Here is an 18184-nt window from a genome sequence, read left to right on the forward strand (position 1 = left end):
CCATGTATTTGACAACATATATTTAATTAAATAAACCAAAAAAATAAGATAATTTATTTATATTTAATGTATATTTAAATTATTTAAAGTATTTTCACTTACCGAGTCAGCTAAAATATACTCTGCTACAATTCCACTATTTTCCGTTTTACACGTTTTATCAATTCATGTTGCAATTAAACTCATCGAATAACGAAAAGAATGCATAGTTCTAACTTGAAATACAAAATGTTTCACGGAATTATCTATTGACAATTAATTTTTTTAGCCTAAGATCAATAGATCGAACGCACACGAAACACTAGCGATAAGGCACAGCAAACTTATTGGTACGATTGAATGATAAAAAAACGGAAGAAGATAGATTGCGGCTGATTGCGCGTCTGTCACATGAATGGCAATAGTTTCATTTCGAATTCGCGGCTTTGTGAACCGCCGCGGCTCTTGGTCTTAGCGCGACTGTCTCGCCCCATTCTCTTCTGGCGGCTCGCGAGTCCCGCTGGTTCCCTTATTGCTCTTAAGCCATGTACATGCGGTACCCGCTTCCGGTACAGATGTGTGCGCAGACGAAGGTCGAGATTTGAAACGGCCGATGTCCCTCCGAAGCTCAGGAACGTGCCGTCTTCGCGTCGGGATATAATTGGAATGGACGTACGCGCCGCGACGCGATGGGCAATCGCGATGTAACCAATGTTTCCTAGAAACGCGGAAATTTTGCCAAATGCATCGATTGAATCGCGATAGTAGACAATTTTATAAGTAATTATATTGAATCATTTTTAATAAATGCTATATAAAGTTAATGGACTCAATTAGTAGATGAAATGACAAAAAATTTTAAATATTAAGCTTTTAAATGACATGTACAGTAAATATAAAACCTTTCTTATTAATTTTTTATAAACAACAAATTTATTTAGAGTCGCACGTATTATTAAGAGCTTACTATTTAAATCTGAATCAGTGCCACTCGATAATCTCAGTGATTATCCATTCATTTAGATGTAGAGAGTAATATTTAAAATTTTTATCATTTGTCCGGTAGTTGAGTCAAATCCACTGACTATTTACTAACATTTATCTTATACAATGTTTTTGTAAGTATATATTAGTTGTTTTCTTGTGAGAATTTATAACGAATAAAAATTTAAAATTAAATGCAAAGATTTATCTAAATTTGTAAAATACTAAACATTACATTTTTTGAACGCAAGATTTTCTATTTAATAATAAAATTATTAGATATATGGTATGTGTGCATGGATGCACGAAATGAATAGTGCAATATATAACTTTATAGATATTTATATTTTATTAGGTGTTAATAGAAAATTAGAAATGAAGAAAAGAAGAAACATAAATTTACTCCTAAAAAAGATATGTCAATAAAAATAAATAAATGTTGTTCCTATGTAAAAATTAATAATAAAATACAGAAAATCATCAAATAATAATTTACTATAATTTTAAAATTATTTTCATATTACATTAAGATGAAGACGTAGATCTCTGCGTTTATCGACAGCTTTGTACTTTACTACTGCAGGTACTTTGTTCGTTTAGAGGAGCCACGTGTTGGTAGATTCGAAAATTTCTTCCTTTTCGACTTCGTCAATTTATTCTCGGTGTCGTTTTGATGCCTCTGGGCAACCACCAAAAAACCAGTTTACAACTCGCAATAAGACTGGTTTAACCCGATCTGAATAACGATTCAATTAATTTCAGAATTTTTCCAACTTTAAATTACATTTACTTGCTGTAATAATTATTATAATTGATCATATATTTTTTAAATAAACATTTCCAATAAACTGTTGCATTTTAACGTTGTAATTAAACATATTATTTATGGGAAAGTTATCATCTGGGAAAAATTATCATCTGAATACAAGATTAAAAGTATAATAATCTTCATAAAAATATATATTACGATTAATTGTTTTTAAAAATGATAAAAATACTAAAAAATATAATTAAATTTATATCAAAGTATTCTATATTAAGTATTCCTCGTGCGATAATTTTTTTCAAAATAGATTATTTTATTTTCAATTGGATTTTACTATTGGATTTATTGAATCCTACATCACGTACCATTTGTAATCGATGAATTTTCATAACAATCATGAGTAAAACTTTTTGCATCATGAGGAAATCGATAGTTTTTTTTTTTAAGTCCATCATGTCGCTTTGTGAATAGTTTTCCTGTATCTAATAAATTGATAATTTATTTTTATTTAATAATACACGAGTATGAAATGGTATACTAATATAAATTACCATAACGAAAATCCATTTGCTTGTTTGTGCTCATTGTCACGCAATCTTTATTTGACTGACATCGAGAAAGAACTGCAACTTCTTCGTGTTTCTGAAAAACATGATAGCTTGTACATAATAAAATTTATATTATAAAATATGGAATGCTATTTAAAGAATAATTACAATATGATAATTAATTCAGAAATAATAATAATATTATATTTATTACATTATATTACAATATAATATAATAATTACGCGCATGTACACATACCATACAATCAAAATTTTGTTTAGTCTGCATTTTTTTATTAGTATCGATGTTGCTTATGTTCTCCTGTTTTTGAGATGTTTTGAATTTCCTAAAACATTATAATAGCATCTCGAAAAATTGTGTTTTTTGCTATAAAATTCTTATTTGCTTTCCTGCAGCTATCACCAATATTTGTTATAATTTTTTAAAAAATGAACATAATTTCTCAAATTAAATTTCATCGGAAAGTTTTCACTATTAATACATTATTACTAATATAACTATTCTTGATAATCATTACTTTCGCACATCAGTTTATACTTGGTATCATTCTTATCAATTTCTGAAATCGTGTTGGAATCTGTCTTCTTATTTAAAGAATTTTCTTGCTGCGAATCAATATTATTTTTTAATTTATCCGCCGACGTTGTGCACGTTGTTTTCAGAATAGTATCCTGTAGGACTACATTGTTTTTTTTGCATTTCTCATCGATTATTGTTATCTGCTGTGGCTTGTTACTATAAGTATTGATATACATATTTTTATTAAGTATATATTCTATAATAATAATTATATTGCTGCATGAATTCTTGTATAAAGATATAGCTATTCCTAATATAAAAGATACATTCTATTAAATGCTTGATCATTTGCATTCTTCATATATTAACTAAATGATATTTTAAAGATAAGGACGTAAAAGGTCAAATGAGTGATATGATGTGTCTTCTTTATCGAAAATATGTAATTTTCGATGTATTAAGTTTCATTTCATCAATAGTCTGACAGTGATGTAATTATGTAAGTTGATATGATAATTCTATTTCATATGACATATACATACGCGGTTATCATTGCATTGGATTCCGACAACATATCATTAATCGCATTTTGATGATGACATTTATGTCGATGATGTTCATGTTTTCCATCGATAGTGTGCTTTGCGCGAAATTTCTTACTTTTGTATTTTCTATATATGAAATTCTTATATATTATTTATTAGAACATTAATATTTGTATAGTAAAATATTAAATATGAAGTCATATCTTTTATATAGATCATACTTTCATAAATTATTATTAGCTGATTTATCTTCATAAATAGAAAGACTAAGCAAAAATATAACTGACTTTATTGATTTATGATTATCGTTATCCAAATTCGTTTTGTTAATGTATTTTTGACTATTTCTTGTATCTTTTTCGTATATTTTTCTGTATAGTTCTTGTATTCTTAGTTCTTTAGTTTTATTTTCATATCTTGCTTTTATCTTTTCATATTTAATTTCATCTGTATTTAAGGCAAACTTTAATCCATTTGCAACAGTATCTATCAAGATGCAACACACTCTTCGAGCATCTAAAAAAGCATAAAATGTAATATAATTTATTTATAACATAATTTATAACATAATTTATTTATACATTATAAGAATTTATGTCAGGTTGTTGAATTTAATACACTTCATTTTATTTTTTTCTCTTTGTGGTTTAATAAATAAGTAAAGCTCAACAGAAATATAAATCTGAAAGTCCTAAAAAATTTTTCTTTTTAGCTTAATTAAAATAGAATATATTGAAATCTTGAATGGATTACTGTAACTAAAAATACAAATCTGTAATATTTTAACGATAAATTGTGGAAGTTTATGGTTAGAAAAATGTTCTTGTAATGTGATTACATAAAATCGTAATTATGTTCGAAAGTCAATCAAAAATTATAAACGATGATAAAAATTACAAACGGTGATAAAAGTTCTTTCTTTCTCTCTCTTTCTTTTTTCTTCTTTTTTTCTCCTTTCACTTGACGTTTTTTTCTTTTCCTACTTACATGAACGTGACTTGGGCACGTAATACAAAACGATGCCACACAACATTAACGCGATTAACGAGAGTCGCTTCAGGTAGGTGATCCACTCAAGCACGCAGAATTTCTCGTCGAAATAACCTGATGAATAAAGAAGGAAGTCACTTGAATGACGAGAGAAGATCACTTTCTCTTACCATATTCATTTTGCGATTTGGCGTACACGCATTGCGTAGCAAACGCGACGGTGAGGACTATAAATTTCATGATAAAAATTAGATGCATTTGTTTAAGTATTATTTTTCATTATTATATTTTATTCATTAATCTATTCTGGATAAAAGAGAAAAAGAAGAAAGAATTTGAGTGACACATGCATTCTGAAGCGATGTTCGTCACAACATAAGAGGCAATTTCACTTCGTTTCAAGTATTTTCAGTTATGTTGAACTTACGCCTTAATTATGCTTGATGAACGGCTAATATGGCCATAAGGCAATAATTACATCACGCATTTATGGGATTTTTCATTTTGTTATTATAGATGTATCGCGTAAAAAGATAATGACACGTATAAGATTCATATCTTAATTTTTTATTATGCTCTGAGTACTTTACAATATAATACAAAGGAAACATGTCATAAGTAAGACCGTCTTTACTACAATCTAACAAGGGTGAGAAGGAGTTACATGCACGTACACGTACGAGAAAAATATTTCATACGGATCGATGCGATAACATAGCGTGCGCAAGCGAGAACTCGCACTACTCGCTAAATAATATTATTTTTCTAAAGCAATATAAGTCACTTCATGACTTCTGGAATTGTTTGGAGACTATTATCTCCAAAGAGGTCGCTCGAACAAGAAGCGATACAGCGCCCAAATGCGAACTATCTAAATAAGAACACAACTTAAAAATATTCTTTACGAAATACTGTTTAATTCGATGTAGGTAAATTCTAAATTAAGTGCGACAAGCCAATAAGAACATTTACTGAACGGTCACTTCTTATCGGCTAAATCCGGGAAAACCACCCAACGAGACTCCATACAGCCACTGTATGGCAATTAATTCGCGAAAGAAGAGAATACTGTACGCTCAAGTTTGAACAACAAATTCTATCGCGATGAGGAATCAATCCCGCGAATTCTACAAATTCTACAAGACTACGATATAATTTTTAGCTACAACCATCTCGCGTTATAACTTTTTGCTAAATAGACTATACTACGAATTATCGAGGCAGATGCCAGTGTCTGCTGGATGAAGTAAATTCATGTATATATAACATAACGTACTAACATAATAATACAATATAATAGAATAATAATAATTAATAATTAATAATAATATAATAATATTTAGAGAATTTTTCATATGCATGTACGCGCAATTATTGATAAAAAAAGACAATGCTATTCTATTTATTCAAAGATAATCTTATAATATGTATTTCCGCTCATTTGATGATGTCTTAAGAACAAAAGATTGGACTGTCACAATTTACTTAATTAAGTTGTATGATTATCTTGACGAAACGTAACACAATACAAGCTGACATTCGCGTGCATCAAAGTAGAGTAAAATCACTGTTTATAATCCAGTTTATAATCAGATTCACTGTTTGTAATCAATGCGCGTACACGCATATAACAACGCAAATGAACGACTTTATACACGAAATGAAGGACGAATTACGCAATAAAAATTATGACAATGAGATGATATGCTCCACCGAACCTGGAAGCTGAAGTTTCGATGCAATTCAAAATATTTTTCTTATTTAAAACAAATAACTCTTTCGCGATGGTCTTATAACTTTCTTAAAATTACTGATACGCTTTCGAAATATATCATTAAAAGACTCATTAAGCTCTATTACAATTATTAGGAAGAACGTTTTTTTATAATATAATTATCTGCTATTCTTTGATAGATTATCGAAAATTATTGTCACCAAAGAGTTTAAAGATTATTTAATTGGCTAAGCGATTGATTTCGAGGTTCGATGGTTCGCAAAAGGAATAATCGAATCGTAAACGAAAACGCGGAAGTTTTCATCCTTACGCAAATTGTCTCGCTTTCATTTTGTTGACGGCATTTGTAAGGTGGGTCATCTCGGTATTGAGTTGGGAAATCATATCCTCCAGTCTATCAACACTGTCAAGGACTTCGACGCGTTGCGTATGCGGATTGAACCTGACCTCGAATGGCCGGCTCATAGTGGCCACCTGTAAGAGAAATCAAGGTTCATGACTAAGTTTATCCTACTAAAGTGAGAAATAACAGATAGCGGAAGTGAACAGATTACTATTCTTTATTTGCAACAAATGGAAATAAAAAATATTGAAGAAATTAAGAACATAAAAAAGAAGATTGATCTATTTCGATTCTAATATTTTTGAATTTATCGATAAGTGTACATATAGCAAGAATTGAAAACTTTGGCAAATTGTAGAAAAAAAAAATTTAATCTGAAAATATTTAAATTTAATTCGAAATTCATTTCACGGCTTAGGTAATATTGAACACAAAGCATTTATTCAAAACGATTTCCTCAAACACATTGGACATAATTAGCATTTTCATATTTACCCAACGACGGAATTTCTCCTTGGCATCCTCGAAACTCTCGGCCACGTAATATATCGGTTGGTATTCTTGATCTTGATATTTCTGGAGAGCGGTAATTGACGGATCGAAAGCTCGATGTTCGCATTTATCGCTCAATGCGTGCAAGAGTTCACCGTAAGCTGACAACAAGCCAGCACCATAAGCCTTGACTTCAGGACCTTCCTTACATAATCCGAATTCAACCGTGAACCAGTAAATAGTTGATAACTTCTCGATTTCTTCATCTGAAGCGCCAAGAGATGCTAATCCAATTTCTTGCGAAAATTGAGCGAAACTTGGATCGGCCAAAAGCGGCATATGACCCAAGAGTTCATGAATACAATCTCTGCAAATAAAATAAAACATACTTAAAGAATATTGCCACGTGCTTGTCTTAAAATTCGTACTCTTAAATTTATCCATTCTATTTTTCTTTATTCGTTTCATATTTAAATTTATTGCTTAGTTAATTTTAAGTGTGAAGATTTATAATTAAATCATTTGCAATTGCAATTTGCAATATTTAAATGCTTAATTTTACATCAGCAGTAGAATTTTAATTGCATTAAATAAATTGAACATACTAAAATTAATTAAAATCCATCAAATAAATGGTACGAGCTCAAGGAGCTATTCCATTCTTACAATTTGCAAAGCTATCTAGAGTTCTTGGAAATCATACTGTGACGTGGATCGCTACGCGGAGAAACGAGTTCGTAACTGTGGAACTGAGTTATCAACGCCATCGTGTCGTTAAAAGCCAATTAGAGTTCCATTACGAGCTTAGAGAGGCGCAGTAATTCTATTATCATCGTTCTCTGTGTACCACCGGGTGCAGGTTCCCGTCATAACGCAATATCGATTGCCTTGCAGTTTGACATGAAGGGGCAGCCGTGATGCGGAGCCAGAGTGACCTTTAGAATGCCCGATTTTTATGTAAAGATGCGTTACAGCTTTATGCCTTCGAAGCGATATTTTATCGAGTCTCATTATGAACTAGTCATATAAAGTATAATATGTTCTTTTTATCTGCATATTTTGTAGCTTATACCGAATCAAAAAAAAGTAAAAAGTTTAAAGTTTTAAAATTTTCTGGACAAGATCATTTGCAAATGGCATGTTCAATATATTTAAATTTAATCTTTATCCATTTTTTAGAATAATCTAAACGTAATAGAAACGTTGAAAAAAGTAACTACTCTATTCCAATAACTATTTTTTGGTCCCGATAAATTCGAACTAACGAAAGTAAAAAATGATAAAAATTAGAAGAACTTACGGTTCGGGAGTGTGATACGGGCTGTTGATGTGGCGGACATATTGGGTGCTCTGGAATATTCTGAAGGCAAGACTGGACAAGAAGTCCCGCGCTGTCAAGAGACCGGCGGCCGGTCGAAGAGTGAATCCCGTGCTCTTCTTCAAGAAATCGCTGACTTCCTGCAACTGTGGTATACGATGAGATTCGAAGATTCTCTCCTCTTGCAATTTCTTGAAGACTCTCTGGTATTCCACGCACGCGTGTTTCGGCACCAGATCCAACACAGTGTTGAAGACGCGCGACCAAGTTTCATTTTCCGTCTCGGTGTAAGGAATAGAAGGTATCGGATCGCCGTACTTGTAAGCGAAAGCGATTTCGGCAATGACCTTGCGACGAGCGCGATACTCTTTGTCGGCGAAGCCTGGATGATTCATGTCGAGATCCGGCTCATACTTAGTCATTAGGTGGTTGCAATTGTCGAGATCGGAGGCGTGACGGGGAAACCAGGGATCTTTGATGCTGACGGAATTGTCAGCGAGCAGGTTTACACCGTCTAAGGCCGAGCTTTGTCGTAGATTTCTAATTAACTGCAACAGGCTCTGTCTGCTCATGTCAATCTTGACCAAGACCTCGAATTGCAGACCCTCCTTCTTGGAGGGCCGTGACTCGACATGTGTGATCGTGCCCTTGAAATTTTCGATTGTCTTTAGGATCCTGCCTAGAGAGCCAATACCCTCTCGCAATCTCAATACCAGCGCCGCTTTCTGCACGTTGTACTCGCTATCCGGAGATTCGGCTATAGTTTTCGCGAGCACTATTTCCTCCTCGGTTAATCCGGCATCTGTGAAAAATTAAATATCGTCTAGTTTTGCTTGATGACATCAAAAATTTTTCTAAACGAACTCAAATTATCCGTCAAATAATTTTTGTTAAGATTTCTCTTAAGACATCTCTTAAAAAGATTTTCATCGCAAAGTGACATCGTTCTGTGGGACACTAGAATAACTTATTCGTGCACAATTAAAAAAAAATTAAAATATATAACTTTAATATATATCACAACTCGTCTTTACATCTTGATTATAAATAGTAATTCGCAATTCGTTATTTGTTGTCACACTCTTAATTTGACGACTCGACATTAACAACGATTCGCGAATTTTTTCGATAATAGAGTATCTTTGTTTTTCTATTCGTCTTGATCGAAAAATCAATACGTTATACAACTCCTTTGGTTAAATGACAAAGAAAAAGTATCACGCAGATACAATTGAATAGAAACATAAACCAATGTCGGCCTTCTCGATCAATTATTAAAGACACTCTCGATATATGTCGCGTAATCGAAATAATCCATTACCCATAGGAAATGCGCATCATTATTTATCTCACAGTTTTATATAGATTTGACATTTGAGAAAATACGAGCATTTTGATAATAGATAAAATAAGAAAAACGTAAATTTGACTTATAAAACTTTCTTAGGAGCGATTCTTTTTAGGCATGATTTCTTGCAAGTACCCTAAGTGACTTCCGCGGTAATAATCGGGCAATTCAAAGTCCATTTTCGCATAGCGCTTTGCCGTCACGTCGGAAACAGTACCATCTACTTGGTCGCGGGGGCGGCGGAAAAGTGGCAAAAGTAGCCGTCATTGTCGCGGACGCGGACGTGCCGGTGAGATGGAAGGCAACGCGAAAAGGAATAACCGTGTTACACACACACACAGCGGCCACGCAGGGTCGCTTGTGAAATCTCGAGAAAGGCTCTGCTCCGGTAATACGATTCTAAATGCACAAAGCGGCTTCGGAGGGCGAAGACGGGTTGGAAAAAGACGGAAATAGCTCGGAGATGTAATTCACTCCAAGTGTCGGCCGAGCACTCGCCCTAGTCGACTGTCGACAATGGCGATCGTTTCACCCTCCATTTATCGTTGCCTTCCTTTCCATCGTATACCACGTCACGTGCGTACCCTCTTTTCACGCAATCACCCACTTCCTGTTTTACTTCTATTACGCAATGTGACATTTTGCTAGAACTGGACATAATTATGATCAAAGGAATAGAAGATATACGTACCATCATCATCATCATCATCCGGTTTTCCATCACTGTCTGATGAAGCCTCCGCTTTCGCTTCTGAAAGTTACAAGTTTCGTGCTCATGCCATATATATGCAACATTTATGAATAAACATTCTTGAATACTTGGCGGAAGATGCATTTGATCAATCAATTTCACATTATAGCAAACATTATAAATATTATGCACGGGGATTATTACTACATTGAATAAAATTATTATAAAATAATTAATGATGACACTCAATGCAATTATTATGTCCTATGCATATCACACCTCCAATTATTCAAAGAACATTATAAATTTAACAACATCTAGATACAAACCTTCCTCCTGCACTGCACAAACTAATGATTCCACCTGTTCATCATCACTTGATGAAATATCGATGTAATTTTCTTCTTGTCCTTTATTCTTAGTACAAGTAATTGTCTGATCCGCGTTCGTATCTATTCGATAACAAAGAAACACGTCATGCATTAACGTATGCATGCATATACATATATTGTTTCTCTCTGCGCTTGTACGGCATTAGCAAAGAGATATGTTTTATATTTAAAATCTTTTTAATAGTAAACATGTACATTTCTCTAATAAAGGTACGTTCAATATCATAATCTTTTATACAATAAATCATGCGTATATATAGCAAATACAAAAATATTTGTATTAATAAAACATATCTATACATGCGGTAATGGAGATTATATATATGACAGTTAAAAAGAATTAATCATGCCAGACATTCGCAAGACTTACCATTCGCTCGTTGTCGAGCTTCCTCGAGTACACTTTGCTTCGTCTGTTTGACGACAAGCGTTTCAAAACGGGCATCGTCTACGAGAGAACGTCGTCGCGCTGGATATCCGTTCTGAAAATATAAATTAAAAATTCGATTTATATAAAATATCATGATACATTAAATTAAACATATGTAGAAAATTATGATAAATTAAATTAATAAGAATATTACTAAAAATATCTATATCATTTCCGTATAATTAAATTCTGAGTGCTGATGTACTGTTCTATTGTATTTTATCGCTGATGCACAAGCAATTATAGATAGAACTTTAAAGGGCGGATGTCCTTTCGTCTTGAGTCAGATTCCATTTTGTGTGCTCATGGCCTTTGACATGAGACGAAACGGAAATCTAACTCGTCAATTCGACCAAGTGTCTAAATGTCACTTAAATCATAACGAACAAAAGGCATGGAAATGAATTTTCGCGACTTCCGTCCTGCTGTCGTTGAAGTATAGGAAATGAATTAATTCTATCAGAGATGTAGAAAGAGGTTTGAGTATCGCTCTCGTTCTTAAAAGAAGATAAATTTTATTTTTCTTACTATCGTTCTCTTAGTTAATATACTTTTGCTTATTTTTTGCAATTTGATGAAAAATTTTTATCTAGAGATATTTATTTAGCTACATGAATTTTTCAGCAAAAATTTATTTAGAATTTTATTTGTGAACAAAAAAATTAAATCTGAGTAAATCTTAAGAGACAAAGACTTAAAATAGATGCTTTTACTTGGCGAAAACAGACAAGCATGCATTACCAATCATTCAAATTCCTGACTGTCGCCGCGTTGGAGACCCAGTTGCATTTTCCAGCAAAGTCATCGGTTGGCATAGTTTAGAGAAAGCGTTTAGCAATCTCCCTTAACAACGCGCGTCGTTAAGTGGGCCAAGTACTTTACCGATGGAATAGTTGTCGAGAAATTGCGACACAACGTGATAACACATCGAAGAAACAGCAAATGCATGATAAATCTCATCCCAATGGATCGATAAAGTCAAATTAATTAATACCTATCGTAAAACTGTCCGGAGTTGTCGACTATCCATGTGAATTGCGACTATCGTATGGGAAAGTGACGAATATATGCAAATATTTGTCGACAGCTGATGTACAAGATGGTAATTGTCTTCAAGGGAAAAAGAATGAAACAGCGCGACGATAACTCGGCAATAAACGATGCGAATGTTCAATCGAGCAAACAGCAGGTACTGTAGGAATGTTGTTTCCGACCTTGTAGAATAGCACGAATGTATGGCCGAAGATGCAAAAGAAACGACCTCGAGTTAGCAAGTCGAGTAATTACCCACTATATAGCGGAGGAGTCGTCCGTAGATAAACAGGATCTCTCTTTACACCTTCTTTCATTAATTTTGCTCCGGATATTCTATTTTTCTATTTTTTTAATATTTAATTTTTTTTAATATTCTTGAAAAACTATATAATATAGTACAATACAAGTGACATGTCTTAATTGAAGCATTAAAAAATTATGCTTTTCTTTGACTATGTTGCAAGAGGTACTAAAATAATTACTGCAAATAATAGTAGTAGTATAATTAAATCGAGATATAGATGTATGTATAATCGAGATATAGATGTTCGTGTGAGTTATAATTTTATAATCATTCATAGTTTCGATTTACCTTATTATCTATTATATAAAAAAGCGTTTCTAACGCTTCTGTAACATAGCGAATGTCAAATGATTACGATGCTAATACGATGTAATACTTTGTGGATAATATATAACCAGGATTGATCATTAAAATCGCATAACTTAGCTCGCTATTTGCCTAATTATTCGAATGGATTTTGCTATCTCGATTGATTTTTATCTCGATTGATATCTAACAATCCTAAAAATCATATTTTATAATTATTTTATAATTATTCGTCATTTATGATTCTGTATCAGCGATAATAAAAATGTAGACATTAGTAATAAACTAAGAAGTTATCAAGGAATCTGACATAAATTATCTATTGCGTGATATAGGTAGTATCTTTAATCTATTACTATTATTCAATGATTAATTCAGTTTTAAAATATATCGAAAGAATAAGATTTTTAAATACTTGTTTTTAAATTACTAAAACTTACGTTTAATATTTTTAGAAGTTTTTACGCGAAAGAAAAGAACAAAAAATAATTCCGCAGCAAGTTCCTCGATCTGAACATAGGCATAATTTGAACACGTGCATAAGGGCGATTAAGAACGAGCGAAAAAGCGCATACCTCGGTGGAACTCCAGCGGGCAAATAATTTGTCTTTGAGTATTAATTTGAAACTCATAAAACTGCATAAAATCATATAGTTGAATGCGCGGCCGAGATACATAATGCGCCATACACATCGAAATCTCGCATTAATATAATCCTTCTCACCCTGGAAGGAGAGACAGATTGCTGTGGTCCAGGTAAAATAACCGGCGTTTAAGCAAAATGATTAGCATAGCAAATACGTATAGACACTAATACGTATATAAACGAACACATGCAGCATGCGCACGCGAGTTGCATGCGCCGAAGGATAGTTGCGAATGCAACGAGTGCATGTGCAGTGAGTCTCCAAAGGCGAATAACGGGTGCAGCGTTCAGGGCCTTTTTCGCGTATCTTTTTCTTTCTTTCTTAACCGCTCTATACAATCACTTCATATTTATAATATATTCATAATTATCATGTACGAGGCCGGAGATTGATTTTGCAACTGCGACGACATAATCCTGCTTAATATGATCGATCAACAGTAGCAACAGCCTTGATACTAAGAGGGTGCTATCAGATCTTATTCCGAACTTGCAAATAAGCTCGCGGTAATTTTGTCATGAATTCGCTGAACGCTCTAATGTTCTATAAGGAGTTTTAGCAAGTGGTCGCGTGAACGGATGCTTCTAGAGCAAGGTGATTGGTTTGAGAAAAACAACCTGTAGTCGTGTGCGTAATAATCATTAGAAGCCATATTAGAATCCAGAACAAAACTATCTAGATTTCGTAAAAAAAAATCGATAATATATTTGCTATAAACTTTAGCTTTAACCATAGCTTTAACTATAATAATATCTAAAAATAATTTTGTTGGCTCATCAAAATAATTATGTAGAACGTTTAAACTGGTTGCTAAAATGTCATAACTTTTTGCAATATTATTCAACATATTTGAAATTCCTATGTAAGTATTTTGATGGTCCAAAATTGTTTTCAGATCTGTAGCTACTTAAATTTTTAGATACTTCGGTAAATCTATGTATGATATACCGGTTTTAACATGACTGAAAAGGTAATAAAAAATTTTGAACATGTACAAATTGATTAATTAAGATTCAATTTAGATGAGAATGTGAATCTTTATTTGATTTAGATTATTTAAATTATTCGAATACCCAGAATAACAGAAACGTGAAATAATATTCACATTGGTGACGCGATCGCGATAGGAAATTTACTCAAGGTCGGTTTACTTTTCACCCCGTGTCGCCGTTCCTCATACGATAACTATCGATCGCGTATAACCGATTCTAGATTCGATCTGGTCCAGTATCTAGATCCGGAGTGTGCGCACGCACGAGTTCCGTTTGAATGAGTCAGACTCGTCATGATCGTCAAATGAATAAAAATCGAAGTTAATAATCGCGCGTAATTTGAAGCGAACAACTGCAATTATATCTGTCTATGTAATCGAGAATATTAAATGTGCCTATAGTTACATGCGTTTACTTCCGAGATTTATCATTTAAAGTTAGTAGAAAGTTAACTAGAAAGACACTACTCGCCGGAATTGAAATCGCCAGATACTTTGGCAGATGTTTTCTATGAAATAACCTATATAATTGAAAAGAATTTAGATTATATAAACATTTTTTTAATTTTTAAAAATATATAATATTTATAAAATATGTATCTATATGTATATAGAACTATCAATTTAATTTAATTTTTCATCTGCAATTTTAATGTAGTTTTTAATTTCACTGATTAGTAAGACATCACTATCAACGTACACATTAATGATTTCGGTCCATAGAATTTGCGGAGAAAGCGTAAGATTGTCGTCACATCGAAGTAACGTGGTCTCGTATTTGTTTACAGACTGAAGCAAATAATAAATCATACAATGCTTAGAGGAAGTTCGGATATCTTGAAAAGAAAGCACCCAGATTCAAACTCATCTAGATATTAATCTTAAAAAATATTATGTCATTAGAGAATATCAATTTCTCATTTATCGGTAACGATATCCAATGTACATAACATCATGTTAAATTATGCATGAATGGGGAAGGTAAATTCAGGGAAAATTCTGCGAATCTACGAATCTCTTCGATTAGCATTCGAACTCACAAACAAACATTAGCGATTTGTAAACTGTTTGCACTAGTAATACTTTTGCATCAATAAATCTCGATTGTTTGAGAAAGTCACGTAGAAGCTCAAAGTCGATTACGATGTATGTTTAACACGATTATTAAAGAGATAAATATGATATATCGCGTGAGAAATGAGATATAGATCTTGCCGATTATTTTTGCACTGTTGCAAAATTTCGCATTGTCATTATAAATACACGTACGGAGAAAAAAAAGAGCGAATAACCTCGTAAAAGTATTGATTATGAATTGTCATATGACTTATTGGACGTGAATAGATAGAAACAGAATCGGCCTTGCCATCGTAATCCATGATGCGTTATACACGCGACGGAAAAACGCAGCAACCTCGAAAAAGTATCGATTAAAATCTATTAGTGTGCGATCTTAAGGAAAAAATACAGTTACGTGATGAACGATGAGTTCTCGCGAGCTATAATTTGCAAAGCAGACGGATATATCTATAGTATATATTAAAAAATTGTTACACGTCGATTTCAGCTAATATTACATACTCGAGAATGACTACAGTCGATAATTGTAAGTTTCAGCAAACGATAAAACCGTTTTACAGTTATTTATTCCTATCTTGTTATTATACTTATCGCCATAGAATATATGCAATACAATTTTATTCGTCAAATAGAAATAGAAGTGCAAACATTTACGACAGAAAGGGGGGATAGTGCAAAAATGATTTTGCATAATATTTGGCAAAAAGGAAAGATGCTGAAAGATTTGTCTTTCGTCATGAGAATCGCCGGTTTCTCTCAACCGCTTCCTATAATCGAACAGCTGATGACTCGTGACCGACTACTTCCTCATAATCTTGTTGGACTTACGCTTCTTCAGCAGATTAAATTTTTCGTGCTCGCTGTAAGTGCCATAGGTCTTGTTGCATCAGTTGTTTGACTCGAATCGATGAGTCTTGATCTTATGCTAATTTATGACTTCGAGAGAAAGAAAACTCTCTATTATGAACTCTCTATTATGAACAGATTTGCAATGGCCGAATAACATTAAGATTTTTTGTCAATTATTCTGCAATGCAATTGAAATGTTTGTGTACTATTTATATGTTTTACATAAATTTATTTAAGATATTTTTTTTATTATTCTAACAAATGGCTAGATTTGGCGAATAATTTAAAAATATCAAAAGTTTGTTCCAGACCGGTTTTGAATTATTGAAGTAGAATACGTGAAAATATTTAGAATCAAACCCAAAATGTGACCTCGACAATTAAATATTCATTAATATGACATTGTGACAAGGTCAATAACTTGCGTAAACAGCGCATTTACTTTCTCTGCGAAGACTCTTCTCCATTTCGCCGAGCCTACGTGAAAATTTCACTTGCGTTCGTCTCCGGTTATTAAGATTGAGAAAGAGCGGAACCGACACACATGCATCTTTAAGCGATTTTCTGACGCAATTTTTTTACACATTTCGAAATGTGCCGTTAGCTAGAAAAATCTCGAGAACTACAAAAGCAAACATGAAACACTCACTACGTATAGAAATTATACAATTAAGCCAGAGTATGGCGTAGTAGCCATGAGACACTCATGTCTTTGTAATGAATGCAAAGTGCACGTAATTTCATATAATTCGATAAATAATATACTGTTGCATGTACAACAAGATCAAATTCTGCAATTACGTTTGTCGAAATATATGAATCCACGTTAAGAAACTAGGATGACATTTTCAGCGACATTCGTACATATAATATTCGGTGATTTAAATGAACGACTGAATTCGCGCGCTTACTAAGATCTTTATGATCGAACCTGTTGCTTTTAACATGAATAGAATAATAGAAGTACTTTGACAGTAGCAAATGTAAAAATTTTTTACAAATAGAGTGACAGATTTATCAAACGATTTTTTTATTAAGAAACATAAATATATACAAAGAACAGAATACAGAAACAAAGTAGTATTTTATATAAAAACATTTTTTATATAAAAAAATATTTAATATTTTGTTATTTTGTACTCATCTAAAAATTATATTTATTTAAAAGTTTATTTTTTGTATAACTGACACTTTCAAAATTCTCTCAATTTTTGCAATACTTTTTAACAATTTTTGAATTACTTTTATCATTATTTTAAAATAAGACTTACCTCAATACTGTAAGACTTCTTGATGGCGAACATTTCACGGTTCTTCTGAGCGGCTGCGACTGCCATCATATCTTCTTTATCACTCCTTTTTCTAGCGATTAATTTAGGTACTTTTTTCTTTGTTCGATGATCAATCGACTTGGGTGTCTTTCAATCGTCAGTCCTCGGCCTGATAGTGCTCACTGGACAATGCAGTAGATGATGTGCGTGAGCTCTTCACTGCCGCTTGTGAGAAATTACACGAATGGATTCCTCGTTGAGCGCGCGTTTTTCGACTTTAATATCCCGATGTGTTTCGGCTACGTCCTCTTCAGCCTCGATCCGTCCGATCTGCTACGGTTCGACTACGATAAACGACGAGGACGTCGGCGACGACAACGAGCCTCTACTACTTAAGTCCACTTTGGACGGAGCGTACGAGCGAATGCGTCTACGGGGCGGATTGCCGCCGCATATAAACGTTGCCTCCCTTCACCGCCTGCTAATGTCGGGGTCAGGGGTGCCCCCACCCTATCGTCGTTTCGGGTGGTCCACCAGCAGCAGCAGCAGCTACCACCACCGCCGTCGCTGCCGTCACAGCGCCGCTAGCACTGTCATTG

At 33.2% G+C, this 18184-nt stretch overlaps 3 protein-coding genes across 4 annotated transcripts in view; all 3 read right to left on the reverse strand.

Moving 5' to 3' along the window:
* LOC108687695 (ras-related and estrogen-regulated growth inhibitor) overlaps nucleotides 1–651 on the reverse strand; it is a 13006-nt gene extending 12355 nt beyond the window's left edge. The window contains exon 1 of the mRNA XM_018193610.1: nucleotides 103–651. The gene's annotated coding sequence lies outside the window, so the exon portion shown is untranslated. The remainder of the gene's footprint in view (nucleotides 1–102) is intronic.
* A 911-nt stretch (nucleotides 652–1562) lies between these two features.
* On the reverse strand, nucleotides 1563–3465 carry LOC108687696. Its single transcript, XM_018193611.1, has 6 exons — nucleotides 3361–3465; nucleotides 2825–3034; nucleotides 2537–2624; nucleotides 2281–2371; nucleotides 2095–2211; nucleotides 1563–1699 (listed from the first exon to the last, which is right to left on the reverse strand). Exons 1-6 carry the CDS (start codon nucleotides 3390–3392, stop codon nucleotides 1617–1619), a joined length of 621 nt encoding a protein of 206 aa, XP_018049100.1. The 5' UTR covers nucleotides 3393–3465; the 3' UTR covers nucleotides 1563–1616.
* A 323-nt stretch (nucleotides 3466–3788) lies between these two features.
* On the reverse strand, nucleotides 3789–17657 carry LOC108687694 (tyrosine 3-monooxygenase). 2 transcript variants are annotated; one of them, XR_001931756.1, is made up of 9 exons: nucleotides 17586–17657; nucleotides 11043–11154; nucleotides 10610–10732; nucleotides 10281–10340; nucleotides 8224–9043; nucleotides 6927–7290; nucleotides 6399–6562; nucleotides 4351–4467; nucleotides 3789–3879 (listed from the first exon to the last, which is right to left on the reverse strand). XR_001931756.1 is itself a non-coding variant. In XM_018193609.1 (8 exons), the coding sequence occupies exons 1-8, from the start codon at nucleotides 17652–17654 to the stop codon at nucleotides 4437–4439; spliced, it is 1743 nt and encodes a 580-aa protein (XP_018049098.1). In that variant the 5' UTR covers nucleotides 17655–17657; the 3' UTR covers nucleotides 4291–4436. The 2 variants fall into 2 exon arrangements, 1 of the variants encoding a protein (XP_018049098.1); XM_018193609.1 differs by lacking the exon at nucleotides 3789–3879 and having other exon boundaries at nucleotides 4291–4467.
* Nucleotides 17658–18184: the final 527 nt, after the last annotated feature.

This window comes from Atta colombica, unplaced genomic scaffold (genome assembly GCF_001594045.1).
Source record: "Atta colombica isolate Treedump-2 unplaced genomic scaffold, Acol1.0 scaffold210, whole genome shotgun sequence".
Taxonomy (NCBI): domain Eukaryota; kingdom Metazoa; phylum Arthropoda; class Insecta; order Hymenoptera; family Formicidae; genus Atta; species Atta colombica.

Bases quoted from the DNA above. Each gene is read 5' to 3' on its own strand.
- LOC108687696 (XM_018193611.1), bottom strand. From the start codon at position 3,392: ATGTTGTCGGAATCCAATGCAATGATAACCGC. The intron at 2,625-2,824 runs GTGCGAAAGTAA...ATAATGTTTTAG, and splicing joins GATACCAAGTATAAACTGAT to GAAATTCAAAACATCTCAAA. The intron at 2,212-2,280 runs GTAATTTATATT...TCAATTTATTAG, and splicing joins GCAAATGGATTTTCGTTATG to ATACAGGAAAACTATTCACA.
- LOC108687694 (XM_018193609.1), bottom strand. From the start codon at position 17,654: ATGATGGCAGTCGCAGCCGCTCAGAAGAACCGTGAAATGTTCGCCATC. The intron at 9,044-10,280 runs GTACGTATATCT...AATTTTTCACAG, and splicing joins GGATGATGATGATGATGATG to ATGCCGGATTAACCGAGGAG. The intron at 7,291-8,223 runs GTAAGTTCTTCT...TTTTATTTGCAG, and splicing joins CCGTATCACACTCCCGAACC to AGATTGTATTCATGAACTCT.